This window comes from Lytechinus pictus, chromosome 17, assembly GCF_037042905.1.
Source record: "Lytechinus pictus isolate F3 Inbred chromosome 17, Lp3.0, whole genome shotgun sequence".
NCBI lineage: Eukaryota > Metazoa > Echinodermata > Echinoidea > Temnopleuroida > Toxopneustidae > Lytechinus > Lytechinus pictus.
In genome coordinates, this window is record NC_087261.1 from 19,887,131 (window position 1) to 19,906,509 (window position 19,379).

General features: G+C 38.2%; 1 protein-coding gene across 2 annotated transcripts; it reads left to right on the forward strand.

The window, feature by feature from the left end:
• Window positions 1-1,023: 1,023 nt before the first annotated feature.
• On the forward strand, window positions 1,024-18,997 carry LOC129281084 (uncharacterized). 2 transcript variants are annotated; one of them, XM_054917073.2, is made up of 6 exons: window positions 1,024-1,181; window positions 4,085-4,298; window positions 6,373-6,502; window positions 6,790-6,918; window positions 8,055-8,212; window positions 15,071-18,997. In XM_054917073.2, exons 2-6 carry the CDS (start codon window positions 4,089-4,091, stop codon window positions 15,347-15,349), a joined length of 906 nt encoding a protein of 301 aa, XP_054773048.2. In that variant the 5' UTR covers window positions 1,024-1,181; window positions 4,085-4,088; the 3' UTR covers window positions 15,350-18,997. The 2 variants fall into 2 exon arrangements, with proteins under 2 accessions (XP_054773048.2, XP_063968045.1); XM_064111975.1 differs by having other exon boundaries at window positions 1,031-1,311.
• Window positions 18,998-19,379: the final 382 nt, after the last annotated feature.

Here is a 19,379-nt window from a genome sequence, read left to right on the forward strand (position 1 = left end):
GGTCTAGAACTGAAAACGGGACATTCTATTCACCTATTTAATCATGAAAAGTATGGGTTTTTGCTACAGAAATGATGCGAGCGCGAAGCGCGAGCTAAAAATGTTTATATTCCAATCTGAAAAGCGGACATTTTGAGCACGATTTTAGATAAAGAACGAGTTGTGTATCTCAATTTCGCTTGCTGATTTCTGTGTAACATTACAATCTTATTTTATTTTTTACACATGCGGAATTATTGGGGGGGCAAAACGATATGTTTGCCCCCCCCCCCAATATTTTCATTGGTGGGGCGATCGCCCCCCCCCCCTGCCCCCCCCCCCCCCCCCCCCCCCCCCCCAGGATCGACGCCTCTGCATGTGGATAATGATGAAAGGTATGTAAAATATGCTGCTATATTATCCCCTATCCTAGTACGGTATGTTGATCGCTAAATTTCAAACACTGTAAAAGTAGAATTTGATAGTATCCGTATACAATATAACACTTGTACAAGACAATGGTGCACAAAAGTAAGTCATAGAGAGGAGAGGAAAACAGGGGAAGAGAAATAAGATGAAGAAGGAGAAGAAAAGATCAAAGAGACATGAAATAGGAGGAGGAATAAGGAAAAAGAAAGAAGAAAAAGACATGTTAAATTTGAGTTGAATAGAATCGCTGTACTTGTTTCATGACTTGTTTAGGGGTTCAATTCAGGGTATACTTGCCAAGGGTATCGTTTTGTTTCAATACTTGTTGATGAAAATACGCTCCGAAATCTGCCGCGACACCGGCCGCGATTAGTCTGCAGGCACAGACCCCAGTTATTCGCATATAGTGCATAATGTAGAGTCTGAAGTAGTGAGACTAGATTCACAATGTAATTTAATTGGCTGTATTTGACACAGACAGAGCCTTTTGCGTCTAGTCTTTCTCTAGACCTGTTATTGGTTAAGGTCGGGGTTAAGGTGCATAAGGTGTCAAATATGAGTCTGTTTTCTCAGACTAGAACGCGATGGCCATGTACGTCGTGCGCATGCGTTGATGTATGTAGGGGAATTTGAAAAAAAAGTAAACAAATTCTACACGCCACGGTGATACAAGATATTCCATTTACGGAGAGCATCCGCTGCAGAGCTGAGTTACATCATCCGCTAAGTAAAGGACGTGAGGAAATAGAGCTATTTTTAGAATAACATATTTGGTGAGTCAACTCATCAGATAAAGTTTAAAAGAAAGATATTCAACTAAAAAGCTGTGAAATTGCACTTGTCTGGGAAAAATTTGGTTGCTAGTCCCACATGTAAGCTTTTGTGTGGGGTATATATCAATTGGTAAGTGACAAAATATTAACCCATATTATTAACAACAACAACATATTAACCCTAGGCCTAAAGAGTAAAGTTAGATAAATAAGTATTGTCATTGAGTCTAATGTCATATATTATAGATCGAGAGGGCGCTAGTGTAGTTTCGCACCTCCCCGTTTAATGGTTTTCAAACATGTACAATCTCACCCTAAATAATTCACAACCTAAAATACTTGCATCTGAGCCTCCAAAGTCCAGTAGAAGTTGAATATTTGCCGTTTTGACACTTTTTTACAAAGTTTTACACCTATTTCGGAATCACTCGGTCGCTTGATCAAGCTCAGCGCTGCACGCACATAAGCAGTCGGTACGCGTACAGTACGTACCACCTAGTGAAGTGCAAGAAGAGCGAGTTTTTCTATGGTATCTTCAAAAAGATTTTTTCCCCTCTTTCAGCTTGCACCAAGTATTACGGTAGTGGTTTTTCACATTTCTTATTTCATTCAAACAAGCACACACACGCACACCCCACACACACCTTCACAGTGATTCACACAACAAACATCAACCACTCTGCACAACCACTACCGTAATACTTGGTGCAAGCTGAAAGAGGGGGAAAAAATCTTTTTGAAGATACCATAGAAAAACTCGCTCTTCTTGCACTAACTGGGCGTTGTGGCGTGCGCCTGTAATCCAAGCTGTGGGGAAGTTACAAATTGATGCAGAGGTTCGAGCCCCGGTCACGTCTTTCGGATGGTGACGTTAAAGGTCGGTCCCAGACGTAAATAATCATATCTGATTGATACACGTCTGACAAAACTCAAATACACACACACACACACACTTCACTAGGTGGTACGTACTGTACGCGTACCGACTGCTTATGTGCGTGCAGCGCTGAGCTTCAAGCGACCGAGTGATTCCGAAATAGGTGTAAAACTTTGTTAAAAAAAGTGTCAAAACGGCAAATATTCAACTTCTACTGGACTTTGGAGGCTCAGATGCAAGTATTTTAGGTTGTGAATTATTTAGGGTGAGATTGTACATGTTTAAAAACCATTAAACGGGGAGGTGCGAAACTACACTAGCGCCATCGAGAGTAACAACTAACATCACATGCCCAAGATTCGACATTAAGTAGTCATTACTCAGACATTAGGCCTAATCATGTTATATTATAATAGTAATTATTAATATTAGTAGCTTTCCTGCAAAAGTGCAATATTTTTTGGTTCTAAAATTAATTGCACAATCAGACATTGTTTGTTCACTTTCAAATTCCATCTCATCTCAATAAAAGGTATCGCCATATTTCACGGCCGAGGCCCAAGATTCGACATCCCTGCCCTCCCGCATTGCGATCGGGTTAATTACACTACCGGTATTTGCATTGACATAGAATCACGTTTTTGAGCAATTTTGGATGCACTTACAAAATGTTGCATAATTTCAAAACTGTGCACCCGGGCATCGCAAAGTTATCTCAGAAGATGCGCAAAGCTTGAAAGTAAAAAGTCACCGAGCGGCGAGATTAAAAAAATTATTGTGGTCACGTAGTGACATAATTCATTTAGGGGGGGTCACATTGACCGCATCCCAAATTAGTGAGGGTTGAATTTTAGCTACAAAGACAACATTTATAGATCTTTTTATTGTTAAAAATGAATTCCTTGTCCAAAATAACAAGTTGACACAAAAATCATTAAAATAACTTAGACTTATGCAGAAGCCAAGATATACAATTTTGATGAAAATGGGTTAGGGTCAATAACCTTTTTGCCCCAAATCGTTTTTTGGGGCGGCACCCCCTCAATGTTTGACTGATTTTTCTGAAAAGGTGTCAAAATACTCAGGAGCACAAGCTACAGTAGGCTAGGCAATGGCACTAGATTTGTGCTGTAGTCATGTGTCCAAAAAGTCAATAACAAGTTAGATGAGTTGGCCTCAAATTTTCTTTCTACATTTTGAGTGAACAATGTAGTTAAAATAATTGCTAGAGGGTATTCATTTGTCTCACAATCTACTATGGTCAACAAGGAAATTGCAGCGGCACTCGAAAGCTCGTGAACTTGTAAGCTAGTGAACACTTTTTGCGAGAGTGATCACGAATTTCCTTGTTGACCATCGTAGATTGCGAGACAAATGAATACCCTCTAGCGATTATTTCAGTCCGCAATAATGAACCTATTTAGTAATGTAGTTAAACTTAGCAACATCTTCACATTTTCTAGCAGCCAAGTTGATTATCTATTGATGTGACATGTTTCCACGGCTCCTCTAAGAGACTCACACAGTCCTAGGTCAGCATAAAAACTTTAAAATGCCTATTTTTAGCCACTAGCCCACACAGTATAGCATATAGGGATGGACCAATATGCATACATGATTTTATGGAGTATTTAAGCCTTATTTTTCATTTCTTAATGAATTTTGAGGTAAGTTTTGAGCAATGTCTGTGATAATATTAATGCTAATAAATTAAGGAAATGCTTTTTAGTAGAAATGCTGTTTCGTTTTTTGTTTGTTTGTTTTTTGTCCTACCTACACAAGCTGCATCTTTTGAGCTGGTCCTCTCTGTGATTTGAAACATTGACATTTTTTCACCCTGTATAGCCCACCACTATTCAAATGCAGCAACTTTAACTTTATCATCACATCTGAACAAGTTCCTATTTATGAATTCAAGAATCTTGCTTGCATCTCTTACAATGTAACTGACAGTGGGTCCAGGACATATCACTGGATAGATCAAAATCTCACATTCTCATTCATTTTTCCCCCTCTCCCCCTTAAGCAAAATGACATGGACACGACACCATGTAGAGGTAGCTGAAACATGTGCTCATAACCATCCCCACACGAGTCACCTCACCGAGTGCATCAGGGTTTTCATCAAGGATTCTTACTCCAGAACATTTCAATCTGGTAGCAGCGGTCAGATGTTTGGATGCATGGTCAGCTGGGGCTTGGGGTGCATTGTCTTCCCTCTCTGTCTTGGTGTCTTTCAGGTAAGCCCTTGGGGGTGTTTCATGAAAGTTGTCAGCCCTGACTTAATTGCCAGTGCTGACAATTTCAGTGAAATCCTTTGCACTTTGATTGGCTGAGAGACACTAGCCTCTGACTGTTACTATAGTAATTGTTGGAAAAAGTCAAGTTGTCAGTGCTGTCAACTTTCATGATATGGTCCCCATCTCTCTGTATGATCCACTCAGACACCATTTTGGAAATTATGCAGGAGGTCTGCCCTTTAAAAGTCAAATCTCCTGGTACCATAGTAATACGTTTGAATCTTTTGCTGAAATTTGACTTGTGAAATATTGTTCCCATCTAAGCAATTATTTGTTATATGGGGTGTTATGGAAGAAAATATTTGCAATCAATTGTGAATTTCTGTTGCAAATTTACGACTGACGGATCAATAGAGTACCGAAGTGTGACGTCATCAATTTTCACTTTTGCATTTCAGCGCTTTTTATACCATATTTTGGGAGAGCATGATGAAAAACCCTCACATAAAGAGAAATAGCAAAATTTCAGTGACATGTGTTCTGTAAACCTAATCTGACACCCGCGTGGTAGGTTCGATTGCCGTAAATTTGGTATCAAAATGTGCGGGAAGGATCAGAGAAAAAGTAATGGAATTTCATTTCGAAATAGTGAGGCGTTAGGAAGTACCAACCAAAATTTGACAGGGGGGGCATTATGCCCCCCCCCCCCCTCCCGGAGTATTAGGGTAAATTAGATCTACGTTACAGTTCATCCATGCCCGAGATATGTTGGATAAAACCTCTCAGTAGTTGTAGGGAGATGTAATGGACCAAAACAAATCACCTTTTTATTTGTTGAAAGGCCTTATTAGTTGCAAATCATATACTCAGTAACTCGAATGAGAGGCTGATTTTGCCCCTAACTTAAATCATACAGCTGCATTATAAGTGGCAATTAGCCATGTATAGTAGATATGTAATGTCGCTAGAAAGAGTAGCTGGACAAAAAAAACTACAAAAAAAGAGAAAACAAAGAAGATGTACAGTATTTTTGTATATGCACACTACAGAAGGACCTGAATCGGTTACATTTTATGAATTATCAAAATGCTTATGTATGCAATTTATCAATAAATTTGCATGACAACAAACTGTACTTTGAGATGTGCATCAGACTAGTTGTCATATTTTGAAAGCCCAAACTGTAGTATCGCCAATTTATGCGATGATCCCTGTGACTATACCTGTGACCATGTTAAAGTTTGCTGATGTGGTTTACGGTACACCATGTGAAGTGTTGTAGAAACAGTGGAAAGGAGAAGAGAAGAAATGGATAGGCGAGAAAGTGGAGATTTGAGAGTAGAGTATTCTTTCTTGAAAGTAGTCCTGAAAAGGACTGTAAACCAGGAAAGATTGATGAGTTGAGAACAGCTTGAGTAGTAGAGCTAGTGAGGAGATGCTGGCTTGAGTCGGCGAGTAGAGATGATGAGTAGTAGACTCGACGTTTCGGGCAGGTTGACTGTCCGTCCGTGTGTCCGTCTTCACACTCCTGAAGACGGACAGTCAACCTGCCCGAAACGTCGAGTCTACTACTCATCATCTCTACTCGCCGACTCAAGCCAGCATCTCCTCACTAGCTCTACTACTCAAGCTGTTCTCAACTCATCAATCTTTCCTGGTTTACAGTCCTTTTCAGGACTACTTTCAAGAAAGAATACTCTACTCTCAAATCTCCACTTTCTCGCCTATCCATTTCTTCTCTTCTCCTTTCCACTGTTTCTACAACACTTCACATGGTGTACCGTAAACCACATCAGCGATTGTACATACCACCATGCAAACCTTCAAACAACATATGTTAAAGTTTGCAATCAATCGCAAACTGGCATTGGCCAATCAAGGTCTATGTTCAGCAAACCTGTAGTCTCATCTACACTGTACCAAACTTTTTTTATTTTTATGATTGATCACAAATTGTTTGTGTTACTAGGGCCTATGAAGTTTTTCACTCTTTAATGAAAAAGCATATCATGTATGATCTGTTGAACTTTGTCCCTTCTTCCTACCATGCATGTTGTTGGTTTTATCTTTTTAGATCGGTGTATTCAAACCATTATCAGTGACATCCTCTCATCTGCTGGCTCCTGCTATTGGCCTGTGTTCTGTTGCTGTGTCAGGCGTAGCTTCATCAATCACTGTCTTCGCTGCATACTCAAACTACAATGGTAAGAATGTTTTCTCGGGCCTGTTAGTACTGGAAACATAAATGGGCCTTAGAAAACCCATGACCAGCCTCCCCAAAACTGACAATAGGTCACCAGGGAAAGTTCTCTGTAAATAATCAAAATATTTTCATACTGTCAAAGTTTGAAGTTGTATAACTAAATAAAACACAAGATACATTAATTAATTGTATCATTAATTGAATTGATACTCATTATCAGTCTGCTCATTGTTTTTTTTTTTTGTTTTTTTTTTTTTTTTTTTACTGCATTATGTTTTCCCTCGACAGTATCTGAATCAAGAGAGCTGGATATGAGGTTCACAGATCTAGTTTGCTATGGACTTGGGTCTGCTGCAATGTTCAAACTACTCAGGGGAAAATTTTCATCTGTTCTTCCAAGTACTATTCTAAAACCAGGTATAACATAGCACTACCCATCCTAGATCCCATTTTATGAAGACACTGCTATAATATCAAGTGCACCATTTCTATAATCAATTTTCAATTTCAATTTATTTATTTACCATCTTTAAAAATAAGTATACATAAAAATCTGTCTGATATGAAATACAAATACACATTGTTTATAAATGGAGGGATACCCTTAATAAGCACAGTGCTTGTAAGCAGGGTCCCAACATACACTACGGTATACATTTGAGGTTAACATTATAATACAAATTATACATGATAACATTATAATACAAATTATACATTAAAGATACATTTTTTTTTTTCAATTCAATTTATTTTTCATTCTTCAACATAATACAAATAGTTATTATTGTTACATATGTAACAATAAACACCCACATACACATAAATTAGAGAGAGAGAAACAGAAAGAGAGGGGAGACAGTGTAGGTGGAAGAGGTAAAAGAAAATAAAAAATTAGTTTACTATTAGCCAATCAAATTGATGGATTTCAGTAGCTTTTAACACTTATGCATATTTGTTATTGTAACAAGTTTTATGGAATGGGGCCCAGGTTGGTAATAAAAGTCTAACTGAGCAAAAACTTTAAACAAAAAAAAATCTTATTTAGGTAAGCCATTGACTTTTAAAGCCTGTCTAAAGCTTTGATGAAGGATTAATAATGTGAATTATACAGGTTCTGCAGAAACTACAGTTACCGTTGAATCTTATTCAATCTGTAATTCTTTGTGAAATTTGAATATTTTGCACTCTCTGTCATAACTGTTTGTACTTTTCTTTTAAATAGAACCATTAAGTACTTATAATGCATTTTTGGCTGGGAGCACCTTGAGCACCTAACAGAGGTGGATTAATATTATGTGCACTACATAAATAACCTATAGTATTATACAAATGATGCACTGATGTGAGTGCATTGGCAGATTTTGTGAGCACAAGGCACAGCCGAGTGGGTTTAGACTAGTTTCCATAGTTACCGCATGCTCACTAGTCCTACCGATGCACAAACAAACCTGTGTATCATTTGTTTTATAGAATGGTGGAATTTTTTTTGGCTAAAATTACATGTACTTGTGCAGGATACCCATTCTATAAATTATTATTGTTATTGTCTCAAGGGGCGTTTGCAAAGAGAGGTATTCCAGCAACAAAGAACTACGCTAGCAGTGGCAAGAAAGCAACATTGGCAGCCATTGGAAGTCGGCATGGCTGTCACACGTGTGGGAAACGCTGGACCGCTAAGAGCTTCATTGCTGACCACCAACCACCATTATCAGTAAGCTTCTTCCTCTCTCTATTATTTACTATTATTTGTTTGTCGTCACCTGTGCCTGGGGGGCGAAAAGCGAACTGAATCACTATGACCCGCAGGTCTCTCCTCCCGATATAACTGATTGGGGGGAGTGCAGGTGAACCACTTCACCGGGGTTTCCCCCTACTCTTATACGAATAGTCATTAGTGCAGTGGGTTCTTAATGTGCAAAGGTGGTGACTCTCCTCTAGACGGGGCCTCCATTTAACGTCCTATCCGAGAGACGGAGTGTTTTCCATCGTAACATAGCCTGCATCTATGAAACATGGGAGAGACGTTTACACACAACGCACTGACTTCAGTCATCCGCCCGGGGTGGACTCGAACCCACGATCTTTGGTTCGATGGGCAGACGCGTTCCCGACTGAGCCAACAACGCTCTCCTCATTTCCCTTTTTTCTCTATTCTTTCTCACTCTTTCATGTCCCCTCTCCATTCTTGCATGTAGTGTTATGTTTCCGGTTTTCTATTACGGCGAATGTTTCATGAAGCAGCTGGTCAGTGATGTTCACCTACAAGTTTGCTCTTAGCCAATCAAATGCTAGGATTTCGGTAGCTTATAACAAATGGTCAATGAAAATGAACCATTTATGAAATGCTCACATGGTTTGTCGCGTAAGTGCAAGATTGTACAAAGCTACAAATTTCACCACTGACATAAATACTTCGGAGCCTAATGGGGTATTGTAAGAGACTTGCACTCTCATGTCAATGTTTGGTCGCAAAATCAGTCATGAGTCTCAGAGTCTGGTATTTAAAGATAAATGTAAAAGTAGTTGCAGTAAACACTGATTTCACGAAAAAGTCTGTAAAACCAGGCTTAATTGTCACTATATCATCGAGGATCTAGATCTGGTACAGTTACATAAACTGAACTTTGTGAAATCTTGAAATCTACGCTGAAAAATGTTCACACTAAAGATCACCAACACAGATAAGTGCACGTGGGACAGTGTATTATTATTGCTTTGAATGTCGGCCCGACGCTTGACCCGAATCCCGTGCTTATTTGCTAATTTCTCAGCAATTACACAATTTCTTCCAGAATCCTTTGGCGCATATTTTTTATTTATACAAACAGACACTTTGGTGGTCATTTTATTGGATTCTGTACGAACTCATTTTGAAATCGTTACCACAACTGGCATTTATCTCTAATTGCAAATTCGCAATCAAATGCTTGTCTGCGTCTTTTAACAAAAAATTAAAATCAACTTGTTATTTATATATCAATCGACAATAAAGGAATGACACTTCACTCACAATAGTTGAATAATTGTACCTTAATTTATTAGGCAGCTCATGACTTCAACCGCGGCGCCGTCAAGGGGCGAATTACCATCGTTGCATTGGCACTGAAACCAATCCACCACAAGGTGGCGCTATAGCACAAACAACAAACATTGGCGTGACCACTTTGTCTTTTTCCCTTCCAACTGTTAAAACTGCATATGGATTGGTGATTACAAATCATTAGCAAAGTAGCAAAGTATTAAACTTCTAATTCCATGTGAACAGGTACTACCTTACAAAAAGTCAAAAAAACGATGCCATATCTCTATACAGAATAAAAATCTACCAACCTCTAAAAGGTATAAAAATTCCGTATAACAATAAATAATGCTTATTAAAAAACAACCATTGTAATTATTCTTAATAATACAAATATCAAACCCTTACAGTACTAATGTTGAAAACGTTACATAATTACTATCAAATTAAAATCAAAACATCTCATCTTTACCTATCAGCAAGGATATAACCTGGTAATATAAACACCACACCTACATATGTGCACTTTCCGAAAGATATAAACACACATAACATTGCATAAAATGTGTAACATACTGTTAGGGGCACTAACATGCTTTCTTAACCAAAACCATAAGATGGAACAATTTACATCACAATACATGTACATGTGTATCTTCAACATCCCCATAAAATCAAGCATTCTAAACAGGCGGTAATTAAACATTGACACCATGTCACAAACTAAACCAAAAACAAAACCAAATCAAATGTCATTTCAAGTCAATCATTTAAAAAAAATGTTATTCAAAACAATGAAACTGTCAATGCTAGTCCCTTAAAAAAACTAACAATCAATGCCTTTAAGTATAACTCATATTATGGGAAAAAACCAGCCCCTTTTGTGCTAAACCATTTAAAGGCAAACCAAAAACAGCAATACCATACATTACGCCAAAATAGTGAAAACGTAGACGTTATTGGCTCAAAATATATCCTGTAAATGAAAACAAATAGAATTACATACCTGTTAAACTTAAGAGCACACATACAGGAAAGGAAACCATAAACAAAGTAAGTGCATGTTAATCCCAAACGCTACTATCAAGTCCCATGTCATCTAAGTAATCTAACCTAAAAACACTATACTAAACAAATTATAAAATTGCCAAACTATGCAATAGTTAAATAATGTTCTTATTAAATAAAGACACAATTCATAACCAAAATAAATGTATTGATAAACCCATTACTGTAAAACCATTCCATAAATAAACAGGGACACTTAGTAATAAAACATCTGCAAAACAAGAAGTCATTAACTTCACGAACATTAAAATGGACCCTTCCACAACCATCAAAATAACAAAAAGGATTCCATACATAGTAATATACACAAGTGCACAGTCAGGTGAACTGTTGTCACACTGGATATCACATAGTCACGCTGACGAAATTAAAAATAACGCCGTTATCTTGTAGAAAACAATCAAATGCTAAGGTAAAAGGCATACATATACATCCATAAAAGTGTGTGGTGAAAATAATTATGTGAAATACAGCAAATGTGGAAATCTTGAAACACACCCTGGAAAAATTATGTTAGGCATATCAAATACAAATCAATTAAAATATGGATACTTGTATATGATTTACATGTCACTTCCCCTAAACAAATAAAAGTAGCACACACACAGCCAGTAAACATTAAAATGTCTAAGCAAACAACAAACTTCAGTCTAAAAATCAAATTTAATGACAAACCAGTAGGCATAACAAGCACATTAAAACATTAACACAATCAGCTGTACCACTCCAACCCGATGAAAGGCTAATAAAGAAAAATGTGAAAAACATAATTCCTTAAAAAAATAAAGGCATAAGCATCACAACAAAAGTAGCAGTATACAGTTAATAATAGAAAAGGGAATATATCTTGCAAAAAATGTGGGAAAAAAAACAATAGTACTGTATATTCTAAAACGATACATTATGTATGCAATAAAAACAATCAATTATGCAATAAAAATGTAAAGGAAAGAAATTAATTGTTACCATACATAATAAAGACAATATATCATACATGCAATTAACAGTGTCCATAGTATGCTGCATCATTAATTGTCCATGAACAAAGAAGTAAAACAATAGCAGTCAATATAGGATGTTTATCCCAGATGTCACTATAAAAAGTGCAAATGTCCATCTCTCAAAATCAAAGGGAGGATACAACAGTTCAATGGTACCTTGAATCAATGTCTGGTGGACGACCAGGAGGGGGTCCTATGGACAACCAAAATGTTGAGGGGCCTGGCCGTTGTTCTGAAGGTGGAGCGATGCTCGCAGGCGACGTCCTATGAACACGGTGACGAAAAGCCAAAAGAACAGTTCCATGGGATGGGTTGTAAAAACCAGTCACAGAAACAAAGGGGGCATACAGTCTATTGCCAACATCCGGCGGGGGACCTGGTGGGTCAATAACCACCGTGGTGAGGTCATCATGAGTAGGGATACTGCGTCCTTTGCGAACATCCGGGGGGCGACCTGGTGGGTCCATAACCTCTGTGGTAAGGCCTTCACTAGTAGGGATACTGCATCCTTTGCGAACATTTCGGGGGCGACCTGGTGGGTCTGTAACCTCTGTGGTAAGGCCATCACGAGTAGGGATACTGCATCCTTTGCGAACATCCGGGGAGCGACCTGGTGGGTCCATAACCTCTGTGGTGAGGCCATCATAAGTTGGGTCACAGTGTTGGTAGCAAGGGACCAAGCACTCACCAATGAGAGGAGAATCCATCACTACAGGATTAGAATTAGAAATAGTAGCCAGTGAAAACTTGTCAAAATCAGTATTCTGTAGACATTCTGCTTTACTTAACAGGTTGGCGTGTGTAAGGTTGGGTTGGGTGTCTATAACAATATCCACAGCGGGACCAGACGTTGTGAGCTTCACGTCATAGTCAGGAACCGAAACTAGCTCGGACTGAAGTTGCTGGCATGCAGCGACATCGTTCTGGGTAGCAGTGACTAGGTCAACCGACGAGCTGTTAATGACTTTGATAAAAGCAGTGCCTGATGGTGAAGGGTCACACAAGGGCGTTATGACGGAAGGCACGTATTGCAGTGTCTCCATGCCACCGGGCATATGCGGAACGACCGGAGGTACGTGTGGCAATTCGTCGGTGCCACCGGACATACGTGGAACGATAGAGGGCGTAAGTGGCAATTTCTCGTCGCAACCGGATATGAGTGGAACGCTAGGCGCATGTTGCAATTTCTCAGTGCCACTGGGCATATCGGAAATATGGTCATGTGAATTGATATTGCGTATCGACAGCGAAGCGTCAGGACCATAAGTGTACGACGGTCCATCACCTATGGTGATGCGGTGCTTAGCAGGACGGATGGTAATGTCATGTAACTCTATGAATGGAATTCCTGCATGAACTTGAATAAGCGGTGAGTCTACGACATACGCTTCGAAAAGCAAGTGTTCCCCATTCCTACTTAAGGTAAGACTTGTCGTACCAATAACTGGAAGGCGCAAGGAACGGTTAGCATAACACACCGACCGAAGGGTATCTGTAGGCCTGATGACAGCACCAAGACTTTGAACGCTGGAAAGACCAATGAGGTTCTGTGGTGAACCACTGACAAGTTTGACCTGGACGAGCTTTTGACCATGAAAAAGATTGACACTTGGAGACGGAGAGGAAAGGCTGGCCACTGAAAACTGTGGCGAATGTGTAACCTTGGAGTGGTACTCACGTAACTCCGATGAGTCACTCATATCATCGCCGAGAGAATCTCCTTGGATTTCATGCGGTCTGCCTGACTCTGGCAAGACCTCGGCACGACCGAAAGAACTATCTATTAAGCCTGTTCTAACAGGCAAAGCATCCTCACTATCCGAAATAGAACAATCATAATCATCATAGCGGCATTCATCACTCTCAGATAAATCAGAGACAGAGTCAGCATATAGAAGTTGACAATCATCTTGATAATCATCACTTACATCCAAATACTCTGACCAAACTGATTTGGAAGAAGTCAAGCAATTTTGTGTACTGATACTTCTTTCAGACTTTTTCAAGAATGAGCACTCACTTTTGTTATGACTACAATTATATTTAGATACTGAATAGGAGGGATTGTCACAAGTAGGTCCAACGTTTGAGCAAGAACTAGATCTGTATCCAACACTATTTGTGTTATGTGTACTAGCTTTATGACTGTCTTGATTATGTACTGTACAATGTAAAACCCTACTTGCTCTAGGAAAGGAATGAGAAGGGTCTTCAATGACAGACTCATCATGATCAAAACAATATTCATCATCACATGCATAATCATCATTGTTTAAATCATACAAATCAAGAATGTCACAATCACTCACAATCATATAATTTTCTTTCTCTCTTCCGATTTGGATTAATGTTGAATTATCATTAATAATTTGTTCATGTTGGTTATGTTTAGTGTAGTAGCCTCTCTCTTGGGCATGATACTGGCGGCCGCTCTCTCGGGCCTGTGGAAGGTACCGGTACATGTACCGGGGATAAGCCATCGTAAAAGGCTATGTGTGGGGATGAGTGTTAGCCGTGGCGTGAGAAGACATGATTAACAACGAACTACAACTACCTATCACGAAAAATGATGCTTTTCGACCGAATGAACGCTAGGGTAGCAGTGGCCATCCTATTGTGTGGATAGACAGGGATCGAACCTGCTGCCACCACGACAATAAAGGAATGACACTTCACTCACAATAGTTGAATAATTGTACCTTAATTTATTAGGCAGCTCATGACTTCAACCGCGGCGCCGTCAAGGGGCGAATTACCATCGTTGCATTGGCACTGAAACCAATCCACCACAAGGTGGCGCTATAGCACAAACAACAAACATTGGCGAATAGTAAATTAGCAATAGAAAATTTGCAGTTGATTGCAAATATTTTCTTGCATCAACATCTTGGTCAGGCTATGAACTTTACAGTAGGCCTATAGCCCACACCCATGCGTGGGGAAGAACTTTTATAAGAAAATACATGTAACTCTATCAAAGATAGACAGTGCATAATCTCTGAAGCCTTCTGGGCATTCGTGTGTCGATACAACTTAAATATATAGTACCAAAGGAAGAGTGTTCTTGTGACACAAAACTTTTTCGTTTTCTAAAGTTTGGGGAGTAAAAATGGCCATAAAGTATTGCACAGGCACAAAAAAGGGGAAAGTATGGATATGAAATTACTGTAATTCTTAATATGAAGTTTGCATAATTATTTATTACTATATTAGTTTCATTCAATAAATTGTGATAAGATCCTGTATTTTCATATGAATAATGAATAACACATAACCTCTTCAGACATTGATCTTCAAAATGGAAGCCAATTCTCCTCATACTATTAAAGTGCTCCCCAGTGCTTTATGCTTTACATTGACAAAGTTCAAAGGGCCTGAAAACGTGGTCACGTATGGATAATTTTTCTCACTATAGAACATCGATGTCATCTTTTATAATTCAGGCCTATACATAACCAATTATTTATCCTTGTTCCGACAGTTACCAAAGAGAACGGATATCATCCACACGCTATCCAAGCTGTTCCGCCCCCACGAACCGGAGTACCGATTCTACCCCCATTGTCCCAGCTGCTCACGGGTCCAGATGACGTACCTTGGTGCGATGGCCAACCAGCGCACCACCGACCTCACCAAGGGGCGCGTCGTACGGATGGATTTCAATCATATCGTCACGCATGCCATGTCGTTAAGACTCTATCACCTCTATCTACCTTTTCCTGTGGTTCTGGCTGCTGCGTACAATGCATGTGCGGGATAAAGGGTCATTAAGACAGGGCGTGACAATACTCTGCAATCGTTTTTTTTTTAATGTGAATAGTGTTACGGTCATCTTACATTCCAATTTACAAAAGTGTAGTGAATTTCCCTCCCCTTCTTTTTTCATTCATTGTGAAAGTGGGGGGTGTTTCACAAAGATTTAAGTGTGACTTAGAGGGTATTGCAAGAAAATATCTGAAATCAATTGCAAATATTCTGTTGTAATTTTACAATTGATAGATCAATTTTAGCTGTAGCAAATCAGATTACCCTACTTGTTTCAAGAAGGAGATTAGCAATTAATCGCGAATTTTTCATCAATTGCAGGACATATGATTGATTTAGGGACCGAAATATATTTGCAATTGATCGCAAGTTTTTTGCAACACCCCATTAGAGCCGCACTTAAATTTCATTTGCGTGTGGTATATAGCACCTCACCGCATTGGTCGGACAATGAGCACAGGACGCGCATTATCTTGTATCCATCAATCAGATTACGCATTAAAGGGAATCCAACCCAAATAAAAGCTTGTTTTCTGGAGGATAAAGAAAAATCAGACAAGTTGATAGGTGGAAGTTTGGACAATATATCAGACAAACAGTAAGAAAGTTATAAATTTTTAAAAGTTGTACACATTGGTATTAATGGTAATCACTCTACACATGGAGACTTCAGATTGGCTGCATATGTGATGTAAGGCAAGGACTACGGTACTCTTCTATGTACTCCAATACATGAAATGGCTAAGATGTCATTTTATTCAAAAGTTTTACTTCAAATTGTATTTTTCTTTCATGAGGACATAAAACAATATACTACCTGGGTTATATTTAGATTACTGCCCCAGCGGAATAGGTATTTAGGAGAAAACCACAAATCTCTGATAGTTAAGTACATGGCCTATGGAAAATGAGAAAATTGTAATTGCCCCTTGTCATAATTTACTTACCCAGTTGCCAATTTGAAATCTACATAGTCTTAGGGATCTCAGTTTTAAAACAGCCACAACTTTCTTATTGCTTGTCAGATTTCTTTCAAACTTTCACTATTCTGATTTATTTATTTTTCTCCATTCCAACACAACAATTTATGACCAGTGCTGGATTCCCCGTTCAAAGCAGATACGAATTAATAGCGCCATCTCGAGTCCACGACTTCTCATACCTGGCCAGTTCCCTGACCCATAATGCTAGTGTAGTCTAGTGATATAGACCCACTTGAATAACATGCTAATTTACTACTATACAGCAATAATTATGTTACCAAGCAGCAAAACAGCTACTTTTCCTCTCAAAACATTTTAGTTTCTCTATGCAAATACAATTATAGGTCAATTTATTCTTTGTAGTATTAGTAGATATCTGAAAACGTATATTTTAAGACTACTTATTTAAAACACACAGTCAATGAGAAACCACACACAGTTCACTCCCCCTTTAAATAGCATGTGCATGTTGGCATTTAAGCACGACTCTCAGTCACACTTAACTCTTGGTGAAACACCCACCCCCCCCCCCCCCCCCCCCCCCCCCGGGGTAACTTTTGTCTAAAGTCAAGTCTGTTGGGACCACCAAACTTTGATTGACTTTTTCAAGATAAATTTGACCCAGAAGTGGTATACATCTGACCAGATACTCCCAAACCAACAATAAGTCGCCAGGGAATGTTCTCTGTAAATAGCTAAGATACTAATCTGGTCTCCAAAAAGCAAAAATTAGAAAATAATAATTCTTCTCCATACTGTAAAAATTTGAAGTTGTTACGTTGAATGAAAGAAAAGATACAAGGGGTTCTTTGACACCATTTTTCAAACTACTTGTAAGTTTCACCAAGATTGCACGGTGTGCACATCTCATGCTTGAGCGAACCCCAAATTTCAAACCCTTTTTATACCCCCGCCAAACGAAGTTTGAAGGGGTATAGGAATCAGGGTAAGGTCAGTCGGTCCATTGCAAATCAATTTTTAACCAATTATGATATTGGAACACACATTGGTGTTCAGTGAAAGATGTGCAAGACACATTTTTTGCATGTTTTGGATTTTGGAAATTGTGTTGCTATGGTAACAGTATATTATGGCAAAAATTAGGTAAATGTCTTGCATTTAAAGTTTAAGCTACTTCATTTCTTTAAAGGTCAAGTCCAACTCAGAAAAATGTTGATTTGAATCAATAGAGAGAAATCAGACAAGCATAATGCTGAAAATTTCATCAAAATCGGATGTAAAATTAGAAAGTTATGACATTTTAAAGTTTCGCTTTTTTTCACAAAAAAGTTATATGAATGAGTCAGTTACATGCAAATGAGAGAGTCGATGATGTCGCTCACTCACTATTTCTTTTGTTTTTTATTGTTTGAATTATACAATATTTCAATTTTTACGGATTTGACAATGAGGACAAACTTGACTGAACCATAAAATGTTAAACAATGGTAATTCCACATGTTCAGGGAGAAATAAAACTTTGTTTCACGGGACAATGGGGAGAAAATTAGACTATTTTGTATTTCATATAATAAAATACAAAAGAAATAGTGAGTGATGTCATCAGTTCCCAGCCGAGATGTGCATATAACTGTTTTGTGAAATGAAGCAAAAGTTTTAAATGTCATAACTTTCTTATTTTACATCCGATTTTGATGAAATTTTCAGCGTTATGCTTGTTCATGTGTTGGAAATTTTTTTTGCTACGGCAACCATGTAGTATAATCCAGGAAAACTCTTTCCAAATCAAATTACTTCCCCAGTTTATTGCTAGTGCTCATGAGAGTTGGCACCAACATTGGTCTTTGGGTAAAAACATGCAATTCCCTTTTCCAAAAATGTTTAAAATTGTGTTGCCATAGTAACAGCATGTTCTTGCCAAAAACTCAGTAAAATTACTTCCCTTTTTTGTCATGGTAATGGAATAGGGTGGGGTATTAATCACCTTCAGTGATTTTTTCTAGTTTCTCCTAATTCTAAGAGGCTCTTGCTGAATTTCCTCTGCATTTAAACAAGTATATATCATTTTAAAGCTTAAAAAGTGTCATTTTATGCTCAATTAAAATCTTAATATTACGTTTGGGTGAATTATTGTTGGTTTGTGTATGTGCTGGTCACGTATAACACATGATTTGCATACTCTGGTTTTAAAATTTTGTTTCAACCTTGGTGACTGGGTTTTATAGTTATGTAAGATTTGTCTCTATTGCAGTTCATTACAAAATTATATGAACATGTATGTTGTAAAATCGTTATGGTCTATGTGGATGAAAGGAACTAAAGTTGAAAGGTTTGATGGATGTAATATCATTTTTGTTGGGGTCCCAGACTAGGCCCTATCCCAAACAAAAACACCAAAAATAATGCATTATACCCAGGCATTTTACCCCCTTTTTGGTATGAAAACTGGTAGCAAGAATGGAAAGGGCTCAAAACATCATTATATCGGGGAACACGTCCATATAAGGTGGGGGAAGGAGGCACATACCCCCTTCCCCCCCCCCCCCTCCCCCTCCATACATTTATTTGGGTTCCTATTTTACTATCACTGCCTTATTTCATTATAAAAATTTGTACATACAAATTTACATAGTCTAGTGCATATATTAAACATAACTTTTTATCATATTTGTCAAATAAATTATGAATGATACTTAATTCCCTGTTTTAATTGGCCTATATTGTATGTGGATATCTGCCTTTATACTGCCATTGCTGTGATAACTTTGATACAGTAAAATTTACAAACATCAAAGAGTTGATGAGAGAGGAAGAACATGAAAGAAGGTAGTGAGCATTAGGAAAAAATCAGAGGAAAATTCACTCTGACACTAAGTTGAGTAAAAGAAAGAAAGAGGGAGAGAGAGAATTTAAGAAAGAATGAATGAAAGAAAGAAGTGGATGAATGAAAGAAATAAAGTTAGAGAGGAAAGGAAATTAAGAAAAAATAAGATTTAAAAAAAAAATCCAAAAGTTTTTTTCCTCAATCTTCTTACAAACAAAGCGAAAATGAATATAGAGCAGTCAGTAAGTAGTCCCAGA

What these genes read in the sequence shown, in the direction of transcription:
- LOC129281084 (XM_054917073.2), top strand. Translation starts at nt 4,089, where the DNA reads ATGACATGGACACGACACCATGTAGAGGTAGCTGAAACATGTGCTCAT. An exon ending in TGCATACTCAAACTACAATG is followed by an intron (nt 6,503 to 6,789) that starts GTAAGAATGTTT and finishes TTCCCTCGACAG; the next exon opens with TATCTGAATCAAGAGAGCTG. An exon ending in AAGTACTATTCTAAAACCAG is followed by an intron (nt 6,919 to 8,054) that starts GTATAACATAGC and finishes TATTGTCTCAAG; the next exon opens with GGGCGTTTGCAAAGAGAGGT.